This window comes from Lagopus leucura, unplaced genomic scaffold (genome assembly GCF_019238085.1).
Source record: "Lagopus leucura isolate 7727_CA_CO unplaced genomic scaffold, USGS_WTPT01 Super-Scaffold_100001, whole genome shotgun sequence".
Classification (NCBI taxonomy): Eukaryota; Metazoa; Chordata; class Aves; order Galliformes; family Phasianidae; genus Lagopus; species Lagopus leucura.
The window spans coordinates 74,499,235-74,519,628 of NW_024962262.1; the positions used below are offsets into that span (position 1 = coordinate 74,499,235).

At 43.6% G+C, this 20,394-nt stretch overlaps 1 protein-coding gene across 12 annotated transcripts; it reads left to right on the forward strand.

Annotated features, from left to right (window-relative positions):
- The first annotated feature begins 10,573 nt into the window (after positions 1–10,573).
- Positions 10,574–20,159, forward strand: CUNH21orf62 (chromosome unknown C21orf62 homolog). 12 transcript variants are annotated; one of them, XM_042868205.1, is made up of 4 exons: positions 10,574–10,784; positions 13,565–13,781; positions 15,857–15,905; positions 17,206–17,238. In XM_042868205.1, the coding sequence occupies exons 1-4, from the start codon at positions 10,660–10,662 to the stop codon at positions 17,223–17,225; spliced, it is 411 nt and encodes a 136-aa protein (XP_042724139.1). In that variant the 5' UTR covers positions 10,574–10,659; the 3' UTR covers positions 17,226–17,238. The 12 variants fall into 12 exon arrangements, with proteins under 12 accessions (XP_042724139.1, XP_042724140.1, XP_042724131.1 ...); XM_042868193.1 differs by lacking the exon at positions 10,574–10,784 and adding an exon at positions 11,044–11,381 and having other exon boundaries at positions 12,528–13,781; positions 17,206–20,159; XM_042868198.1 differs by lacking the exon at positions 10,574–10,784 and adding an exon at positions 11,044–11,381 and having other exon boundaries at positions 17,206–20,159.
- The last annotated feature ends 235 nt before the right edge of the window (positions 20,160–20,394 follow it).

The following is a 20,394-nucleotide window of genomic DNA, read 5'->3' on the forward strand; positions in this document are numbered from 1 at the left end:
GCTCTGCTCAGGCAGACCAACCTCCCACTAAATTAAACGGGGGTAAGGTGTGAAAAAGCAGCATGCGAGCATTTTGCCACTGGTGACATGCAACCATGCCCAAAGGTCTGAGTGTAGATCACAGAAGCACAGGCAGCTCTTGGCCTTTAATGCAAACAAAAGGGCATGGGGATGGATTCCTACAGTTTAGTAGAAATAGTACTTGAATATTTTAACCAGAAAGCCAAGCTGTACTCTGACAGCCCTCAGGCTTCCCTGTAATACGAACAGTCACACATTACTGTTGCCAAGCCTCACAAATATCACAAAACTAATCGTAGTAATATAAGCATGAGAAAATAGTGGGAAATCGACATGTCCTTTGGGTGCTATCTATACATTTACTTCCACAGCCTTACTTTCCCCCTCTGAGCAGACAGGCTTGGGCCTGGGTGCCACCCGCCCTGTGGGCACTGTGGGGGCAGTGGGTCACTCTACAGTGAAGGGGCTGCCAAGCTGATAACAAAATGTCTTTTTTGCAGACATCCATGGGCTGGGACAGTATGATGCAGAGAGAAACCATGTGTAGAGTTTTACCAGGAAGACACATTTCTGTTAACAGACTCATGATGCCATATGAACTCTGTTTCGACTGAGTTGGTCTTTACCCTGTCACTGCTGGACCGTGACTAATCCTCTTGAGCTGAATGGCCTCAAAGCCTCTGATCAGCCACCCTCACACGCCCACAACAACTACCCCTCTGCCACCACTTACATGCCAGCAAAGCTGCAGGAAGAGGTGCATGGGCAACTGTTGACTCAGGTGCTTTGGACTGGCTGCTGTGTTGTTCTCCAGCCCCAAGGCACTGCCCTCCTGGCCCAGAGAGATCCAAGTGGCTGGATCAGGGAGGGAGTGAAACATCATACCCCCACGCAGCTGCCATGCCAGGAGGAGACTCGTAGCAAACCATACATGGGTTGGAGTTGCTGTGCAATCATTTGCATTCGATAAATGTTAAGAGATGGAAACATTTTACTGTGCTAAGACTGGATTCTGTGGATTGGGTTGGAAGGGGCCTCAAAACCCACACCGCCCCAACCCCTGCCATGGGCAGGGCTGCCCCGCACCAGCTCAGCTGCCCAGGGCCCCATCCAACCTGGCCTTGAGCCCCTCCAGGGATGGGGCACCACAGCTTCTCTGGGTAGCTGTGCCAGCGCCTCATCAGCAACTTAGTAAAAAGTTTCCCCCTTATGATGTTTAATCCAAATCTCCCCTCTTTTAGTTTAAAGTCATTTCTACTTGGTCCATCACTACCAGATCATGTAATAGGTCCCTCTCTAGCTTTCTTGAACACTCTCTTTAGGTACTGGAAGATCACAATGAGGTCTCCTTGGATCTTTCTCTTCTCCAGGCTGAATAAGCCCAGTTCCCTGAGCTTGTTTTCACAGGAGAGGTGCTCCAGCCCTTCGATCATCTTCATGCCTTCCTCTGGACCTGCTCCATCAACTCCACATCCTTCTTGTGCTGGGGGCCCCAGGTCTGGATGAGGTATTACAGGTGGGGTTTCATGTGACCAAAGCAGAGGCGAACAGTCCCTCCCTCACCTGTGTGCACCAGGCATACAATCTGCCTGGTTATTGCCATGGTCCCTGCACCTTGTTCTGGCTTACAGCACTTCTTTCCTTCTGCTTTTCTAAAGAAGTGGAAGAAAGCAAGGGCAGAGAGGAGGCAAACAGGCCACTTGCAGTGCTCAGATGCCTACTGTTCAGCCTTTCTCACAAGAGGGATAGGAGGAGCAACAGGAGGGATCTACCATATAATTAAGTCCCCAGGGTGAATGACGGTTTTTCCTGCAATCCGGAAAGGAGCCCTATGCCTAAAGCAGCTTGTTGTTCAGACTGCTTAAGGATCTTTAGTTTCTGCTTGGTAAGTGCATTCAGTAGCAGGCAGGATTTTATAACAGGTTTCTACCTCCAGCAGTGTGTCGCTCATTTGCTACAGTAAGGATGGCTTCTTCCAAGCAAGTTTTGCCTCATCCAGTGCTTATAAGCACAGAGCAGCAAACTAGGTGATGTGGTCTGACCTTACTGAACACCAGTTATTTTGCATGAAGTGCTTACAACTGTGCTCTTACTCTCATAACCCCAGTCAGGAGGAAGGACACTTGCTGATCCCACAAAGAAGGGACATTTGTTTCACATTTACTGCTGTGTAAGAGCCCACTTGCAAACAAAGTGCTGTGAAGTAGCTGTTATGCTGCGTGTTAGTGGCCCAGGTTGATTTACAGCAAATTGTCTGTCTGTCAATATCTCCAGAATAGAACCCCTTTCCAGGCGGTAATATTCATGACTAGTTAGTGTAGCTCTTCTGAATTTAGGAGCTGAGACCACACTTGAAATACAATGTCCTTCAGCAGCCAAATCACAGAAAGTGCTCACTTTGTAAATAGTGGCAGTATCAGAAAAGTTTGGAATGGCTGATTTAGCTCTAACTAGAGCTAAATTCGCTGTAGAAGATCCAAAAAGGGAATTTCCATTCCCTCCCCCCCCCCCCCAAAAAAAAAATCGTTGGGAAAAAGAAAAGAAAACAAACACCTATTAAACACCTATACATGTGTAATACACATGTGAAATTTCCCGTTATAAATACTAAAAGCTTCTGATTGATTTTCCCAAAGAGTTCACGTCTTTGTAAGCCTGGCAAAAATGTATGGTATTTTGTGGCTAGCCTTCTTTTCTGCTCAATCACTCCAGACTGGGGAGCTGTAGAACCAGGTAACCACATGCTGCACTTACAGCTGCACTCAAGTCACAGAGGAAGAGAAACTTCAGAGATAAACCCTTTGTACATCCTCAGTGCTGGGTCATCCTGCCTGCTCTCATCTGGAGTGACAAAGGCAGAAACACTGATGAGAATGAGAAGGATGTGACAAGATTTATCCATCTGCTCGTACAGGAGTATTTTAGGGACCATCTGGGAGTACTGAGGCTTGCAGGGGCTGCAGATCTCTGTGGGGCTGCCAGTCCTGCTCAAGTTGAGCAGCAGAAAAATAGGAGCTAACTGCTAATGTTCAGTTTCACCCAAGAAATAACCAAGTGTCAATCAGCGGCTAGGACAAGTGAGCGGGTGGCAGCCGGGAGGTTGCTCTTCCTACCATATGTCTTTTCTCTTGTTTTGGATCTACGGAGGCATTTGTGAAGTGTCAGTACTCAATTCTTTCCATTACCTGGCTTTAATTAACCTCCTAAAGCCCCTTTGTGTGGCCAGTGCTATCAGCCAGGGCTCTGAATAGAAGCCACCCCTGTCAAAAAATTTTGGAACAAGCTTCTCTTGAATGGGCCCAATGAGCCAGGGGTCTGTTTCCTCCTTAATCCCACATTTAATAGCACGAGCTGGGGACAATAGGCAGCTTCTCCAGCTTTTTGCAGCTTGATTCCCTTTGACACATCCAGCCCTCTATTGTCCCTTCCATCGAGGACATGCCACCTCCGCGTGCTCTGCACGGGATGTGATCTCCAAGTGTCACAGAGATGAAAATGGCTTTGGGCAGTCTCAGCCTAAGGACCCAGGCTACCAGCTGCCTCGCTGCCCCCCATGCTGCCTACCTGAGGGGAGAGCTCGCTGCATCAGAGCAAGAAAACCTGGACACTGCCCTATTTTTTTTTTCCTATACTCCTCTAAGGATGTGTTTTCATCAAGGAAGTCAAGGATTATAAGATTTTGCCATGGCAACATGCTATTAGGAATGCAAATGCACAACTGGAAAAGGTGGAAGCCTTTATTTCTGATAATTAGATGACAAAAGCCTAAAACATTACAATATTCTATGTACTTTGAAACAGGAAAAATCATCCTCTCCTCTGTGATCTTTTTCAGGAGAACTGTTCTTTCTCCAAAAAAAGAGCTTCTCGATGGAGAATGCAGAAGAAATGAATAAATTTAATTCCATTTAATTTTATTTGTTTGAGTTGTTCACCCAAAAAGTGGCAAGGTCTGCTTGACTAACCACTGTTTTGGGCATGCATTTGCTGTCTAAAAAGTAGAGTAAAAGATGGGTGTGATCATGAGCCTGGGAGCCACGTCTTCAAGCAGAAGATGTCCCACTGGGGACCATTCATTGCAGTTCACGGCACTGGATTCGGATTCAACCAAGTTTCTTAGATATTTCTTCAAATACCCACTGCATGCAGAATAGATGAACTAATTGGAAAAATAAACAACCAAAAGTGCCAGCACATGTGTAGTTGGCTAAATGCAAAACACTGAGCAGCACTGTGTACAAAGGACACCTGTTGGCATCTTTATTTGCTTGCCCATCAGTATTTATCTTTGCTTACACACACGAGAAAAAGAAAAAAAAACACAAAAAAACCACTTTTTCTAACAACACAGAAGCAAGTGATGGTCATTCACAGTGTCAGGTTGCTCCTATCCCAGGAAAAGAAGGCAAGTTTGAATTATGGCATATACTAATCCAGTCTGCTTCTTGCATTAAGAATAAACTATAATTTTGCTGACCAAATGCTGGCCCAGATATCCATATGAGAACAGATGCGTGTGGGGACTCCACTTTTTTGAGTGGTGCACTTAGGACTCCACTAACAGCCCTTGTTTTCATAGTAACCAATCTTCCAAAGAAATTTTGCTTCCCAGAGAACAGGCCTGCTTACCAAAGATGAAGATACAAATGAGTAATAACTCCTCTAATTTGTCTGTATACTGCCCAATCAGACTATTTCTTTTCCCCCAGCTATTCATACAGCCCTCTTTCAAGATCCTTTTAAAAATAAATTTCTTTCATGATGCCCACAAACTCTCATCCTGCCCTCAGAGGATTTTTTGCTAATTTGATGAAGACCACACACACGAAATCAAATGCTTTTGTCATTTGTTTCTCATTGTGCCCACTTTCTAAAAGAAAGCATCGCCTGCGTTGTCTGATCATAAACATTGGAGTTCACAATCTGGCACATTTCCAAACGTTCATTTTTAAGGGCAGCATTTTAGATAATTGTTAAGCTTCACGGTAACTATCAATTATATGACTCGCTGGAAGCTCTGATCACTTTCCTGCAGCCTGGTGTGCCTTATGTTCTCTTATTGGACCTACCTTAAATCTCTTCGTGTTTTTAAGTCCCCACCAACTCAAGTAAGGCAGGATTTCTTCTGCTGACTTTGTCACTTGTGAGCTTATCCAGTTGTAAAACTATTCTCTTTAAAATGGTATTATTAAAAGCCACATAAATGGGTATGCATTACTGAGAGTAATTAAGACTTATTCCAATGGAGAATAGGAATATCATATGGTACATACTTCCAGCCACATGAATACAGCTTGCTACTTCAATTCTCATGTTAAGCAGTGGGTTTTTTTAAACTATTTTCAGTCCAAGAAAATGCAGATGCATCACCCATCCAGGTGTCAGAGGCCAAAACCTACAGCACAGCTACACCCATTAACTCAACACTTAACTCTTTTGTGCCTGGATCCTGACATAAAATTCCTACTCAGGTGTTTCTTATTCTCACCTTTCTCCTCTTTCCTTGTTGTCCACAAGCTCTTGCATTGCCTAGGATGCTTAACTAGGTTTTAAACTGTAAGATACAATTCATCCTAGGAGAAAAGTAGCTGTTTCCCATGAGATGATGGCCCCTATTCCCTAAGCTCTTCTCTCACCCTCTCTAACACCCCAACACTGCCATGAAATCTTTCACTGGTGCCCTATTGCCCAGATATTGTCCTGCCAGGAAGGCCAGAAGGGTTGGCATGGGAATATCATAGAATCATAGAAGGGTTTGGGTTGGAAAGCTCACACCGCCCCAACCCCTGCCATGGGCAGGGCTGCCCCCCACCAGCTCTGCTGCCCAGGGCCCCATCCAACCTGGCCTTAAGCACCTCCAGGGATGGGGCACCACAGCTTCTCTGGGTAGCTGTGCCAGCGCCTCACTGCCCTCTGAGGAAAGAGCTTCCCCCTGACATCTAACCTAAATGTCCTGCTACTCAATATCTATTCCACTGACTAAGATGCAGGACAACACTGATCCCAAGGCAGAGCCCTGGCATATACTGCTTGTCACTGGCCTCCACCTTGACTTAGGCCCGCTGACCACAACAATCTGGCTGCAATCATCCAGCTAATTCTTAATTCACCTAATAGTCCAGCCTTCAAATCCATAACTTTCCACTTTACAAATAAGGATGTAATGTGGAACACTGTCAGAGGCCTTGCACAAATCCAGGAAGACAACATCACTCTCTCTTCCTTTATCCACTGATGCTGGCACTCCATCCTAGAAGACCACCAGATTAGTCAGGCACAATCCTGGTGAAGCTATGCTGCCAAATACAAGTGCTGAGCTCCCAAGGGAGCTTAGCCACATGAGGCACTCAGGAAAGTTCAATCATTAAAGGATAAGACAAGGGAAAAATGTGGCCCACGCTGTTCTCAAACCATAAGAACTCTCACAGTCTGCAGGCATCAAAATATAAAGTTACACAGATTTGTCACAATTTCAGAGAAAGAATTTCAGGTGTGCGTAGGGCCAGTATATTCTCTGATAGCAAAATAATGATCTGGACAATAGATTTAAGCTAATGGAGTCACTTAGGCTTTAAACAACTTGCCAAGTAAAAGTATGAGGGACTGCTGCCTCTCGAAAGGCGACAACTTAAAATAATACAAACCAACTTAAGAAGGTTTATGTCAATATTTCTGGAAACAATTTGAGATAATTATCAAATTTGGATACCATGTTAGGTTAAAAAAAAAAAAAAGACATAATCAGATTAGAAAGAATGAAATGGAGAAGTTGTTGTATTAGTAACGAAGCTGATGAAGGCTATATGAAGGGGTAGTTCAAAGAACTGATAACACGTTGGAGTAGCAACAGCCTTGTGAGTTAGGTGTATTCGACTCCACTAACTGTAGCACAGACAGCATGATGTTCAGTTTCTAGGATTTTTTAATAGCTTTTTAGTGATTTTACTCTCCACAGATTGCAACTGGGAGTTAATACAGTCCTGTACAGTGCCTGTAAAATGTTTATATTTGCCTACTGCGGTCTCTTACTTCTAGAAAACGAGTTGCTGTGAAGTATCAGCCAGCTGATGCCCTATGTCTTCCAGAAATAAAGTGCATCAGTGAGATCCTGTGAGTAAGAAAAGCTTCCTACTTTCCGATGATCTACCAGCTCCTCAATTTTTTGTCCTGGGTGGATCTGCAACGCTGATGCATACGTGGTAGGAGCAGACACAGATCAGAAGTGCTGCTTCTCTACCCATTGTGTGCTTCTTTCCTCTGTGTGCTCTTTTAAAGCCTGAATGCACCAAGTTAACGAAAATCCTTTGCTTTGCACAGAAGGACAAGATTTGGGTGGAAGCTTTTCCGGTATTGGATTCAGACAGCCTCATCTGATGTAGAGCCCTGAGCATTTGAACAAACTGATTGACTAGACCGAGATATTAAAAACTTTGTTCTAATATTTCTTCCCCTCTGTTGAGCAAGGAGCTGTCCTTGTCACAGGGTGGTGCCTTGCTTTGGCATGGCCAGTGAGTATGGGAAAATCAGTTAGTCAGGGGGTTCCAACTAGGAGTAATTGAAGTAGGAAACAGGCTGCATCTTCAGCAAGAAATAAACCATGGAATCACAGGACTTGGAAAGGACCTCTGGAGACCATCGAGTCCAATCCCCACTAAAGCAGTTCCCTACAGCAGGTTGCACAGGAAAGCATCCAGGTGGGTCTTGAATATCTCCAGAGACAGACACATCTCCGAGCAGCCTGTTCCAGTGCTCTGCCACTCTCGCAGTAAACTTTTTCCACATACACACTATCTAAATGCCACTCTTACCTTGAGTGAACCGAGGAAAGTGCGACACAAAGGGAATAATGCACTACATAAACCCTACATCATGCTCGAGTCAACTGTGCTGCATCTACAGGTAAAGATGGTTATGGACCGCTCTTCAGTAAAAGGCACAGCCATTTGCAGTGTTCCATTTCAAAACAGCAATGTACAGAAAAGACTGTCAGGAATGAGGTTGGTTACTTCAGAGGTGAACTCGCAGCACTTTAGGAAAATTCAGAAAGAAAAGATAAACAAAGCCTCAAAACCTGGAAGTTTGTACAGGTGGCCACATGGTCAAAATTGCACCGGAATGCCTCCCTCTTGCCCCAGCCAACTTCTTAACTGCCACTGGAACCACTGAGCCTTAAGCACCTGCTGCTTTGTATTCCTCAACAAGGCATAAGGTCCTTCCATCGCCCCTCTAGCAGAAATCCCGCCTTTACATTCAGGTCGACGCAGAATCCTCCTCGAACCAGGATCTCCGGAGGGCGATTCCGGGCTCTGAGGCACAGCCCGGTCACAGCGTCCTCCCCCCGCCCCGCAGCTCTGCCTGCGGCTCGGAGCGAGCCCGCAGCGCCGGGCCGAGAGCGCCCTCTGCTGCCATAACCCGAACCTCCCCTGGGCAACTGGGGGGCGTCACCTCTCCTATGGCTGGTACTCGTGAGAAGAAGCCGATCCCACCTCGCCACAACCTCCAGTCAGGTGGCTATAGAGAGCGATGACGTCTCTCCTGAGCCTCCTCTTCTCCAATGTGAACAACTCCAGTTCTCTCAGCCGCTCCCCATCAGACTTGTGCTCCAGATCCTTCTCGCCTTCATTGCCTTTCTCTGGAGACACTCCATTCCACTGCAATGTTGAAAGTGCAGGTGATCTCATACCAGTGCATCTTTAGTCACTGTAACTTGTTATCCATCTAAGTCAGGCCAGCTACAGGCTGAAATCCAGAAGGAAACCTGCCTTTTGTCCCTTCTCTTTCCACTGCACTACAGCGCTGCTTGGCCGTGTGCAGAGAGGACAGGACAAGACAGGAGAGGACCGTATATCAGACACAGTCACCAAGTACCTGAATGGTGCCATCAGCCAGAGGTTTTCGTTTCAGCAGTCAGTGGACAACCATCTCCATGATAAAAACAACCGCCCTACTCAACAGCACACCCCTCTGCAGACTGTTGAAAGTCACCACTACTTATGGGCACACGGTTCTTGTCTGGTGGGTTCAGATGAACACTGATTGCTGCCAAGCATGGAAGTCTGGGTGCTTGTTTGTTTAGAAATGTTTATCTGCTGGCAACAGGACAAAATACCCCATTCACTTTGAAGGTGATGCTGCACCAACCTTAGGGGTTAACTTAGAAGCAAGCATTGATTTATCATTGTGAATCATGTTCGGTTTTCGTTTTCTTATGGTTTTAACACTGCTGTAATGTATACATGTAATGCACCTGTTTGTTGTTTCTCTATGTCATCATATGGAATGCTATGCTATCCCATAGTGAAGGATGCATGCTCTCGTCTATAACCCAGTGTGTTACTGAGCCTTTTACAGAATTGCTGTTTATTTTTATCAACCTGAGGCTGTAGACTTTCTTGATACATTATAGGAATTCCCTTCACATTCATTGGAAAATAATGCCCAGGGTTATGGGAAAGAACACCCCAGTGTCAGGCATTCACGTTCTCCCTGGAGGAATGGTGAAACTCAGAGGAGTCCTTTGGCTCAGGAAGGTGTGTGTATGTACAAGCATATGCAGAAGAGCTAACAGGTGTATTTACCTTCCTTCAAAGACAAATGGCAAAAATTATCAGTTATCTTATGTAAGTGCTCCTGTACCAGTCCACTTTGTACACAGCTGGGAACACATTACCATCATCCGTGATGACGTATCGAGAGATTCTGGAAATGAGTAGGAACATTTCTGGACAAAAGGCATTTGGCTCACTTGCGAGTGTGTAAAAGAGAGCTGAACCCAGGCAAGGCTGATACCTATCTCTCAGCCTGGCTCTGAAACAAATACAGGTTTAGAGTCCAGCCCTGCAGTACTGTGAGAGCCAAAATGGCATGAATGGGAGTGCCAAGCATGTTGCAGAATCTGTTTTTTGGGGACATGACTTAGCAATAAGAGAAGAAGAATCATAGAACAACAGAATCACAGAACGGTTTGGTTTGGAAGGGTCCTCAAAACCCACACCGCCCCAACCCCTGCTGTGGGCAGGGCTGCCCCCCCCCCCCAGCTCAGGCTGCCCAGGGCTCCATCCAACCTGGCCTTGAGCACCTCCAGAGATGGGGCACCACAGCTTCTCTAGGCAGCTGTGCCAGCACCTCACCACCCTCTGAGAAAAGGATTTCTTCCTCATATCTTACATAAATCTCCCCTCTTTTAGTTTGAAGCCATTCCCCCTTGTTCTGTTACTATCAGACCACAAAAAAAGTCAGTCCCCTCCTTCTTCTTCAAGTATTTTAAGGTTGTGATGAGATCTCCCTGGAGTCTTGTCAGAGTATGTTGTCTCATACCCTTTTAGGATCCTCTTGATGCGTTTCTTTATGATCAGTAACACCCATTTACTCCTGCACACTGGGCAAACAGCCTCTGAAGCAGGACCTGGGGCTCTGGAGGACAGACATTTTTCTGTTCTAAACCTATAAAAGCAGCTTCAGGAAAGCAGGCAGGGGAGGGCACGTCCCTCGGGGCCAATCCCCTTGATGTGGGAGCAGCATAGGAGCGGAGGTGGCAAAGTCAGGTAGGGACCTGCTGTGGTAATAGTGAAATGGGCAGACCTTGGAGCTCTCTCCTGCTTGTCAGGGGAATGCTATGGGCTGCCAGCCCCATGCAACATGAGAGCAGTGAGTGGGAGAGCCGCATCCCGCCTGCCCTGCAGATTAACCTCAGTGCCACACATCGCCACCTCCAGAAGGGCTGCGGTGCAGGAACGGATGCTCCACCGGCACCAGGAGAAAGAGTGAGTTGCTGCTTTTGTGCTGTCCTAAGCAGGGGGTGGTAAATAGCTGGAGAATGCTTAATAGCTTGTTTATTCATGTCTCAGGCAGTTTCTCCCACAGCACAATTATTTCCTCGTCACCAATGTTCTCTTCCTGGAAGGTATGTTTCAGATTTGTTGCTTCGTAATCACAGGGAAATAACAGGTTATGCAAAGTTTGTCTTGGATGTGTTGCAATTGTTTATACTCATATGTCTGAGTTAATAATTAATAGCTGTATGAATAATAAACTGAAAGAACTGTGGAAAGGTTTTGCTCCCTCTTGCAAACGCTTCTTTAGGAAAACCGTTCACCAAACGCAGCAGAGCTTTGCTGTCAATTATTCCCATTGTGTTCTGTTAAAAAACTGTCTTGAGAAAGGCACTGGCAGAGGACGGTCAGGGGAAGAGCAGCTGGAACCTGTGCTTTATTCTGCTGTTTAATTTACAAGTCAGGCTGGTGATGCAGGGAGTACAAAGCACAACAAGCACGCCATCACTCTGTGGCTCTGCAGTCTGCTGGCAGTGACACCATGCTCTGTCCCAACCTGTGAGTGGGAGCTGAGACACCCAGCACCAGGTAACCCTGCTTCTGGACTCCAGCCTCCATCCTCTTCATGGCCATCTTCTTTGCGTCTTTCTAACGTGTGACTTTGCTTGCTTGCATCTTTTTTTTTTAGTCTGAGATTTGAACAGAAGAAACTCGATTGTTAGAATACACTTTGTATACCATTTGCACTAACGAATTAAGCATAACTCTTTGGGTTTGGTAAATCTCTAACTTAGTGTAATGCTTAACTTGAACTTCCGTGCCAGTCAGGTTAGAAATGGAGCTTAGAAATGATACAACCAAAAATTTGCCATCAAATGTTCTTTCCTAAAGTTCACGCAGTGTGAATGCCTCTGCTCTAAAAAGGCATCGATTTGACACAAAAACCAGAGAATTTTAAAAAGTGGTTTTAAAATTACTGTCAGCACTTTGATGTTGAATTATTCATCTTGGTTCCGTGGTGTTCAGACAGAGTGGCCCCTGATTCCCCAATGGTGTGCCCTTCAGCAGAAAGAGGAATAAACAAAGCATTACTAGTTTTATGAAAATTCTGTTGGGAAGACTACACAAGTCTATTCTTTATGTATGTGGGTACATGCTTTTTGAAGGCCATGAGAAGATCATGCTAAGCTCAAAAGCCCTAACATTGTAGCTTGCATGTACTTAACACATTCTGAATCAGCTGCAGTACTGAAAGAAACTGTATTTGTTGATGCTTCTCTTAAACAAAAACAAATACAATCAGCCTGATGAATGGAAAAAGGATGGGTCATTCAGTAACAGAACCAGGAAGATATCGGAAAGTAATGATATTGATTAAAATAGAAGTAAGATATTTTCACACTTTAACACATATCCATGCACGCCGTGTTTCTCCTTAGCACAAAGTCAGGAGTTGGTTTGGATGCTCCATCCCTGGAGACACTCAAGATCAGGCTGGATGGGGCTCTGAGCACCTGATGGAACTGTGGGTGTCCCTGATCATTGCAGGGGACTTGGACCAGATGGCCTTTAAGGTTTCCCATCTGAAACAATTCTGTGACTTCCTGAATTAAACTATTCCAGACTAATACTGAAGCAGGGACACATACAGCTGCTCAAGATGTCTGAGGGTTCATGCATTGTTCAGGTTCAATGCAGTAGAACTGCCTGATTTATCTTGCATTTCTATCACAGCTAGGAAGGAATTTGTTCCCCTACGTGTGACAGCACCTCCATGACATCAATGGCTGTTCAGCCCAGTGACAGCAGCTCAGGCTTTTGCTGTACAGGTACAAGAAGAAACCATGTTCAAGTAAGGAGCAACAAGCATGGTTCATGCTGCAGTCCAGAAGTGTGCAGGATGTCAGCTCTTACTGCTGCTGCTCTACCCACCTCCTCAGTGCCACCTGAGCTGTGAAATGCAGCGTATTCTACATGGCCCTCTCATACCTGCATGCAAACAGGAAAACAGAGAGGCAGTCCTCACTGCTCTCCTTCTAAATGCTTTGGGCTTTATCCAGTCTTTCATGTTATTTTGGTCTAAATTGGGTGGTTTTGGTATTCATTCTGTGTACGTTGCCCAAGCTGCACAAGATTATATGGATTTAAGCTCCTCTTTGCTTAATACAGCACTTTCACACAGGCACATGCTAACACAAGTGATCAATGAAGGGTTTTAATTAGTTTTTTTTCTGAATAGAGAATGGAAGAAAGCACCCCATGAAGAAATTAATTGTATAGGCTGGGGACTCCCATTGAATAGGATTAACTTTCCTTGAGACAGTAGCATTCTCACACAACAGTCACAGGCTTTTTATTGCTTTTTTGCAGTTTTTCTTCATACACAGGATCTGCAATTAGCAATAAAATAAGATAAAATAAAATAAACTTATAAATTACTGGAATGATCAAAGCAAATTGAGAAACCTGAAATGACATTATTACTAAGCAGGTGTTGGAAATGTCCTGTAGCTATCTGAACCTGTAAAGAAAAAGGTGGGGGTGGAAACTTGTGCCAGGAAATTTTGGGGATAAGGTGCTATGAAATGGGGTTTTGGTGCTGGAAAGATGATATACAAGTAACAGTATTCACAGTTCAAGCAGTCACACCAGAACTGTTTTCTTCCAGTATCTGTGTCTAATCCAATTTTCACTTAAAAGGCCCCCTGCTCAGGGCAAAAATGAACAGATGACCAGCTGAGTTCAGATCATTTGATGACATTTTTCTTCAGAATCAGGTTGCTGCTATCTCCAGCATGTGACACTTTCCTAAAACCATCATGGCTTATGTTTGCCACTAAGCAAAGACCCCAGCTTGGGAGAAGAACTTCCTTCCCAGGATGGGGGACATACTGCATGTGCCAGGCCTCATTTTCTTCCAGTCTTTGCATTACTGAACTTACAGACTGCTGTGCCTTCCACGTGCTTCGGCTGAGGCTGTGCTCAGAGGTAGGGGCATTGTATACTTTTCTAGATGAGTTTAAGAGGAAAACAGGATGGTAGCTGGCTGTGGAATTCAGAAAACCACTTCTGGGTGGTGAGGAGCTGGCACAGCTGCCCAGAGAAGCTGTGGTGCCCCATCCCTGGAGGCACTTGAGGCCAGGTTGAATGGGGCCCTGGGCAGCTGAGCTGGTGGGGGGCAGCCCTGCCCACAGCAGGGGTTGGGGCGGTGTGGGCTTTGAGCTCTCTTCCAGACAAAATCTACACTTCAAAACATTTTTGAGGTGTTTTAATGCAGGAATAGGCAGGTTACATTGGCAGAATTGGAGGAACAGGCAGAAACATTGTCAGCTGTTTGGAAGAGAACTGGACCAAGCACCAGGAATTCTAATGGGGTGATGATACTCTGCCACTGCTTAATGAAGCTGGGTGAACGTTTAGGAGAAAAAACAGGCATAAAGAAGGACCTCGGGGGCCTTGCGGTCTAAGTGATACTTGAGGCAGTTTTTTATTAACTTCAGTTTTTCTCACATGCTGATTTAATTTTTCACTTCGTTCTCAAACACTACGTGCTTATCTATCTGCCACTCCAGATGGCAAGTTTGGGTAATACGACTTGGTAGCTGTTTACCTGCTGTGTTATTTGCCTATTTTTCTTCCACTTCTAATTGTATTTCCCAAACAAGACCATGTAAGGATGGGAAAAGAAGGAAAGCAGGAATTATGTTATCCAATTCACCAAGATGTGTGGATTTGTTGGAGGTGGCAGCTATAACAGATGACCAGCCACTGATAAAAGACATTACAAAAACATTACAATTACAGCACATAATTTTAGAACGCTGTCTAATTGTCAGCTGACTGTATAAAGCTAGCTTCAAAAAAGGAACAGTGCAGTTGGGTGAAGGGCTTGTTATGGTGCCCCACCTACCCTTCATTGGAAACATGGTTGTTTGAGATGCTGTTAAATCAGTACTTCCAATGCATAAGTTACTTTGAATAAACCACGGTCAGTTTGGACACTGCCTCTTTGCTGCATTGGACTAAAAAAAGAAGCCACAGTGTTACCTCTGCTGCTGGAGGTTATCTTGCAGCCTTGCACAGCTCTAGACTTCGCTACTATAAAGTTTAAAACAAACTTCCAGCAGCAGCACAGAAGTCCTATAGCGCATGCTACTCTTAGGCTACAGAGCCACTGTGAGTTTTAATCAAAGTGTGTTTATCACATACCTCTCTGCAATTGCTTAATGAACAAGTTCAGTCATTTCTAGTGTGAAAATGTATTGTCATTTTAATTTCTGAGTCTTCAGTTAAAATTATGTTTGCTTAATTTGCACTCATGCTGTTAACTTTGTCTGGGTTTTCTCCTGGCAAATGCTTTCTCTGAAATAGATAAATCCCAATAATTTTATTGACATGTGAAAGTGTCTGTGATTTATTTTATCCTAACTGTGAGCCATAGCTGAAGAGTTGAGCAAACACAGTGTGAAGGTTTAGTAAATAGGATTTTCCACACATTCTATGCTTAGAGGCTTAGATGCTGGGTATCAAATTCATCTGGCAATAAGGATATCAGAACAGTCACAGCTTGGATGTGTCTGACCTTTGAAGTTAAACGTTAGCTAACAGTTGGATTGGTATTTCTGGTATGTTCCGCAATAAGTCTGAGGAATGTGCGTTAAATATTTTATTTCAACATTAAAATGTCTGTATCCTTCTTTTAAGAAAACAATGTGCTACATTCAAGGAGTACATACGGAATGAAATCATGTTTGAGTCAGTTTGCTTACGTTTACACTACATAAGAATATATAAGAATGCACAAGAGGGCCATAATCTGTCAGACCAAAAATCTGCCTAGCCATGTAGCCACCTCCTAGTGTGTCTGGGAGATGTCTCACTCTTAGTGTCTCGAAAAGTCAAAGAACAATTGATCTCTACACACTATTCCCACGTTATTTGTGCTGTTGCAGTTTACCAGCCACCTCTTTTCCTGGCTAGAGTCCTATCTTACCTAGTTCCACCCTACTTAAAGGGAAACCCTTCTATATCTCATTGTCCTTGTTGCTCTTCTCCAACTCCAGGCATGTGGCATCCTTTCTGAAGTAGTGGGATCTGAACTGCATACAACAGGCAAGTGTGAGCAAAAGACTTATGCAGAAGATCAACCATATTGTCTTTTTTCCCTATACTTACCTACTACTACTTAGAAATCTAATCATTTTTTAGTTGCTGCTTTTTTTCATGCAGCTGTCTATCACAAACTAAAGATCTCAGTTCCATAGAGGATCAGCTGGTAATGTCCAGCCCAAAGTCTGTTATTCCTTATTGCCATTTTTTTTCCTACATGTGCATGTTCCTTTTTCTTCTTTTTCCTATAGATGCCAAAGTTCTGGCCATTTCCAAATCATGATTTCCTGTTGATACATCCTCTATAAATGAAAAATGTGGAAAGTAGGACACAAATTATATGGTCAAAATGCAATTATGTATGTATTTTGTGTAGTATCATTAAAAGAATGACCTCAGTTGAATTTTCAGCAGCTTAAAGCATTCAAATCTAAATTGCAATTTTTCCCTTTATTTTCTGTTAAATTACCATTAAGTTTTAGCAGAAGACTTCATTGCCTAATGATGGGAGACTGGATATTAGAAACAAAACAATTCATATTTTTATTGCAAATACTATTATTTTCCTATTTATCTGGTATGTTTTCCATAATTGTAGTTGCATTGCCATGTCGTCTGAAGTGCTGGACACACATTCTGGACATGGAGCAATCTTCACACATTCTAAGGACCAAAATTCATTCCACTGCATGCCCTACTGTTGCCCTCACTGGAACCTGCTGCCTTTAGTCAAAATTTGGGTCTACCGTTTCTTGGTAGTTCAAAGCAGTTACAGACAAATCAAACTTTGTAACATTTTGTAATTTTTTGTTGAGAAATACCATTTTTCACCTCTGCTTGTACCATCATTCAATAATATGCCAAATGTATTTGCTAAGATCCAACGCTGCTCTGAAAACCCAAGAGCTTGTTGCTGAGAAGTCTCACCAGTCCTGCCCCCAACCACTTGAGGTGGACCTTGGTTGGGATGAAAAATTGCTCAATGCTCCATGGCATTCCTGCAGGTGCTAGTTTGTTTTACCAGGGTAAATGAAGGGAGCCAGAGCAATCAGAATCTGTCCTATACTGGTTGCCATGCAGAGATGGTGAGAGATGGTCCTTGCATCTCAAAACTTAAGGTTAATGTTGAAAATGATGTAGCTTTATATGGACAAAAAGCAAGTTTTATGGAAACAAGTTGGCTCCGTATGGGTCTGAAGGATACATGCTGCATCCAGCAGTGCTTCTGATAATAAATGAGAAGAGCAAAGCAGTGTTAACAGTTAAGCATCTTCAGTATACTAAAGAAATTGTTTTCTTTCAGTAGGTAAAGACAAGCGATAAAATCCACTGTGTAAAAGGAGAAGACACGTGGCATTTTGGCACCAGTACCAATGAAGCTAACAGCCTTCTCTACTTTCTGTTTTTGGCTAGCTCTCTTTTTGGCTGGCTTCCTTGGCATATGCATTACTGACAGTTTTATGGGAAGTCAGAAGAACCATACACTAATTTTCACCAAGGAAAGCAATATTCGCAACTGCAGTTGCTTGGCAGATATCCGTGACTGTGACTACAGCTTGGCAAACCTGTTGTGCAATTGCAGAACAGTGCTGCCTTCTACCATGGAAAAAACTGACTACAATAGCGACCTGACAATTTGGTTCACAGACACCTCTGGGCTGGAGATGCTCCTCAACTTCACAATGGTGTGGGATTTGAAGCTCTCCTTTTGTGGCACTACTCCTCTACCAACAGAATACTTGACCATCTGGGGACTGAGAAAGCTCCGGGTAAAAAATAAGGTCAAGGGACAATTTCCAGAGCAGAGCGTAACCATCTACAGTAGCAGCAAGAATGAAAAAGAAGATCTACTCACAATGCACAACAAAGACAGGCAAATGTTAGTGTACATTTCTTTCCTGGATACCTCTCTTTTCAATGGATATTCTTTGCTGAAGTCATACAGTGTGGAAAATGTCTCTAGTATCACAGAGCACTTTCACAACCTGCTGTACTCCAATGTTTTCTCAAACTCAGATAACAAAAGTTATGTTGTAACATTCATTTACTGAGTTCTCTAGCACAGTAAGCCAAAGGCATGGCAAACTGCTGAAAGAGAGATGGGACTCTGTTTGGTTTGGCCAGAAGGAACCATTATGAGATGAAAAGTTTTGACTGTGTACTCTACAAGGAGGCGTTTGAAGTAATACAGATTCATCTGACTAACTCAGTAAATGCCTCCTTAAAGAACAAAAAACACATGAAACAAGGTAAAAGCATCACTACAAATCTTTTATATTGTAAGCTAAGACTTGAACACACTCTCTGTTCCCTGACAATCTTGGTCACTCTCCACTGGGCACACTCTGGTTGATCAGTACTTTTCTTCCAATGAGGGAGGCCAAAACTGCCAGTAGTACTCTGCACACAGGGGGAGTAATCCCTTGCCTATATTTACTGGCCTCACCCCTGTGCTGTGAGGTTTGAGGCATTTGAAACAGACTGCCCAGGTGTGTGTTCAATACCCATCCCTGGAGGTGTTCAAGGCCAGACTGGATGGGGACCTGGGCAGCCTGCTCTGGAATTAAATGCGGATGTGGGTGGCCCTGCCTATGGTAGGGGAGTTGGAGCTTGATGATCCTTGAGATCCCTTCCAACCCAAGCCATTCTGTGATTCTAAGATTCTATGATTCTATGATTTGAGGTGGTTACAAGTTACCAGAGAAAAACTGAGAGTGCTGGTTTTCCTTGCCCTCCACTGAGTTGTCAGGGCTGGGATCCCCATGCTCAGCCTGGGTGACAGAGCCTCTTAGGACAGCAAAGGCAGCTTTGCAGTCTGCTTCCCACCTCAGCATAACCAATGGTGCATTTGTGAGATGGCCAGCAATCTGTGGATTTTCAGTATGTGATGGAGGGTGCCCAGTTATGTAGCAGGGTACTCTTGTTTTCCATTCATTGTGGGAAAAGGTGGGCAAGAGGTCACCCTGCAAAATGCCATGATTATAAAGGTGTGTTTTTTCCCATAGATGGCTCCTTTCCCCAAATACAGCAAAGTTGATTTCATCTTTTGTGCTGATGGTAAACTCTCCTCTCTAAGAAAAGGAGCAAATAAACCATCCTGTGACTCATCTGATAAGTAAGGCAAAGCTTCAGGCAACAGGTATTAGCTGCACTGTGGGAGAGATTGCCATTCCCTGAAAAACATCAGGACAGTGTCAATAGCCAAAAGTCTACTCCTTGCCCATGTCTGCAGGATTCACATTCTGTGAGATGCAATTAAGGCTGGAATCAATGTGTATAGCATAATAAAGTCCAAACAGAATTGCAATGCCAGCAAAGGATTACATTTTTTGGTTTTTTTTTTTTTTTTTTCTTTTAATCTGGGATAAAATACATGTTCTGAGGGGAACAGTTATTAAGATTCTGAGGAACCAATGAATTTTTTTCAGTAACTTTAAGCCTTGCCCATAATTATAATCAATGATGGAGCAGTTTTGCTAGGTAACAAAACTCAATTTTTTTTTTTACATACACTTCATTACTACAGGCTTTGCCACTGAAATCAACAGTGTAATAGCTATTAGGAGAATCAGGTCGATTTGCAATTGTAAATTAACAGATTTAAAGACACTGGTGTTTATGGGCTGAGCAGTGAACTCCATTTAACTCAGAGAGCTATTCAATCAGCTGTTGTACAGACTTTTGTCATTTATTAGCATCTTGAAAACAAATTGAAAGTTTTTTTCCACAGATGAAAAATATTACTTGTAAACACTCTATGGTTTTGTCACAAGTTCCAACATGGTTAGGAGCTGAAGCTGAGGTGACAGAGGTTAGGAGCAGGGGTGTTGTTCTGAGCATGTACTTGCCTGGTATGGATTATAGAGGAATATAAATCATCCTGGCTGTGCAAAACTACTAACATTGCCTTCACAAACTGACTGATCATTAACTCTGCACAGGATACTCTTGTTAAAAAATACACATAATATATTGATTTCTAAATGTTATTAATCCTCTCTTAAAAATCAAGCCTAAATCTTTTTCAGTTAATTCACTGATGCTCTGCTGCCCTCTAGTAAAAAATGTGCTGAATAACACAGTAACACAATACTATATTGCCAGGGCAGCAATGATTGCTGAGGTTACTGTTTGAAATCCACACACAGAGCAGAAACTGAGGACATGTGTATTCTGGCTTTCTTGGGAAGAAATCACATTAATAGATCTGTGTGCTTTTTAATGCTGTAAATTAAAGTTTTGATCACTCTTGCCACAGCTGTGTTCTGAATAATGATCGAATAAAAGACATCATATTCCTGTGTACAAGTAAACACTGCAGAAATCTTCAAGGAGTCAGGGAAAATCCTACTTTCAGTTACATGATTGGCAGAAATCCACAGCACCAATATTGCATTCATCTTTGCAGTTCATACATTTTTCTTCAAGAGATACCAAGAATCTGATTCTCCCAATTTACATTTGATTTGGTTTTGCCATACAAAAGCACTAT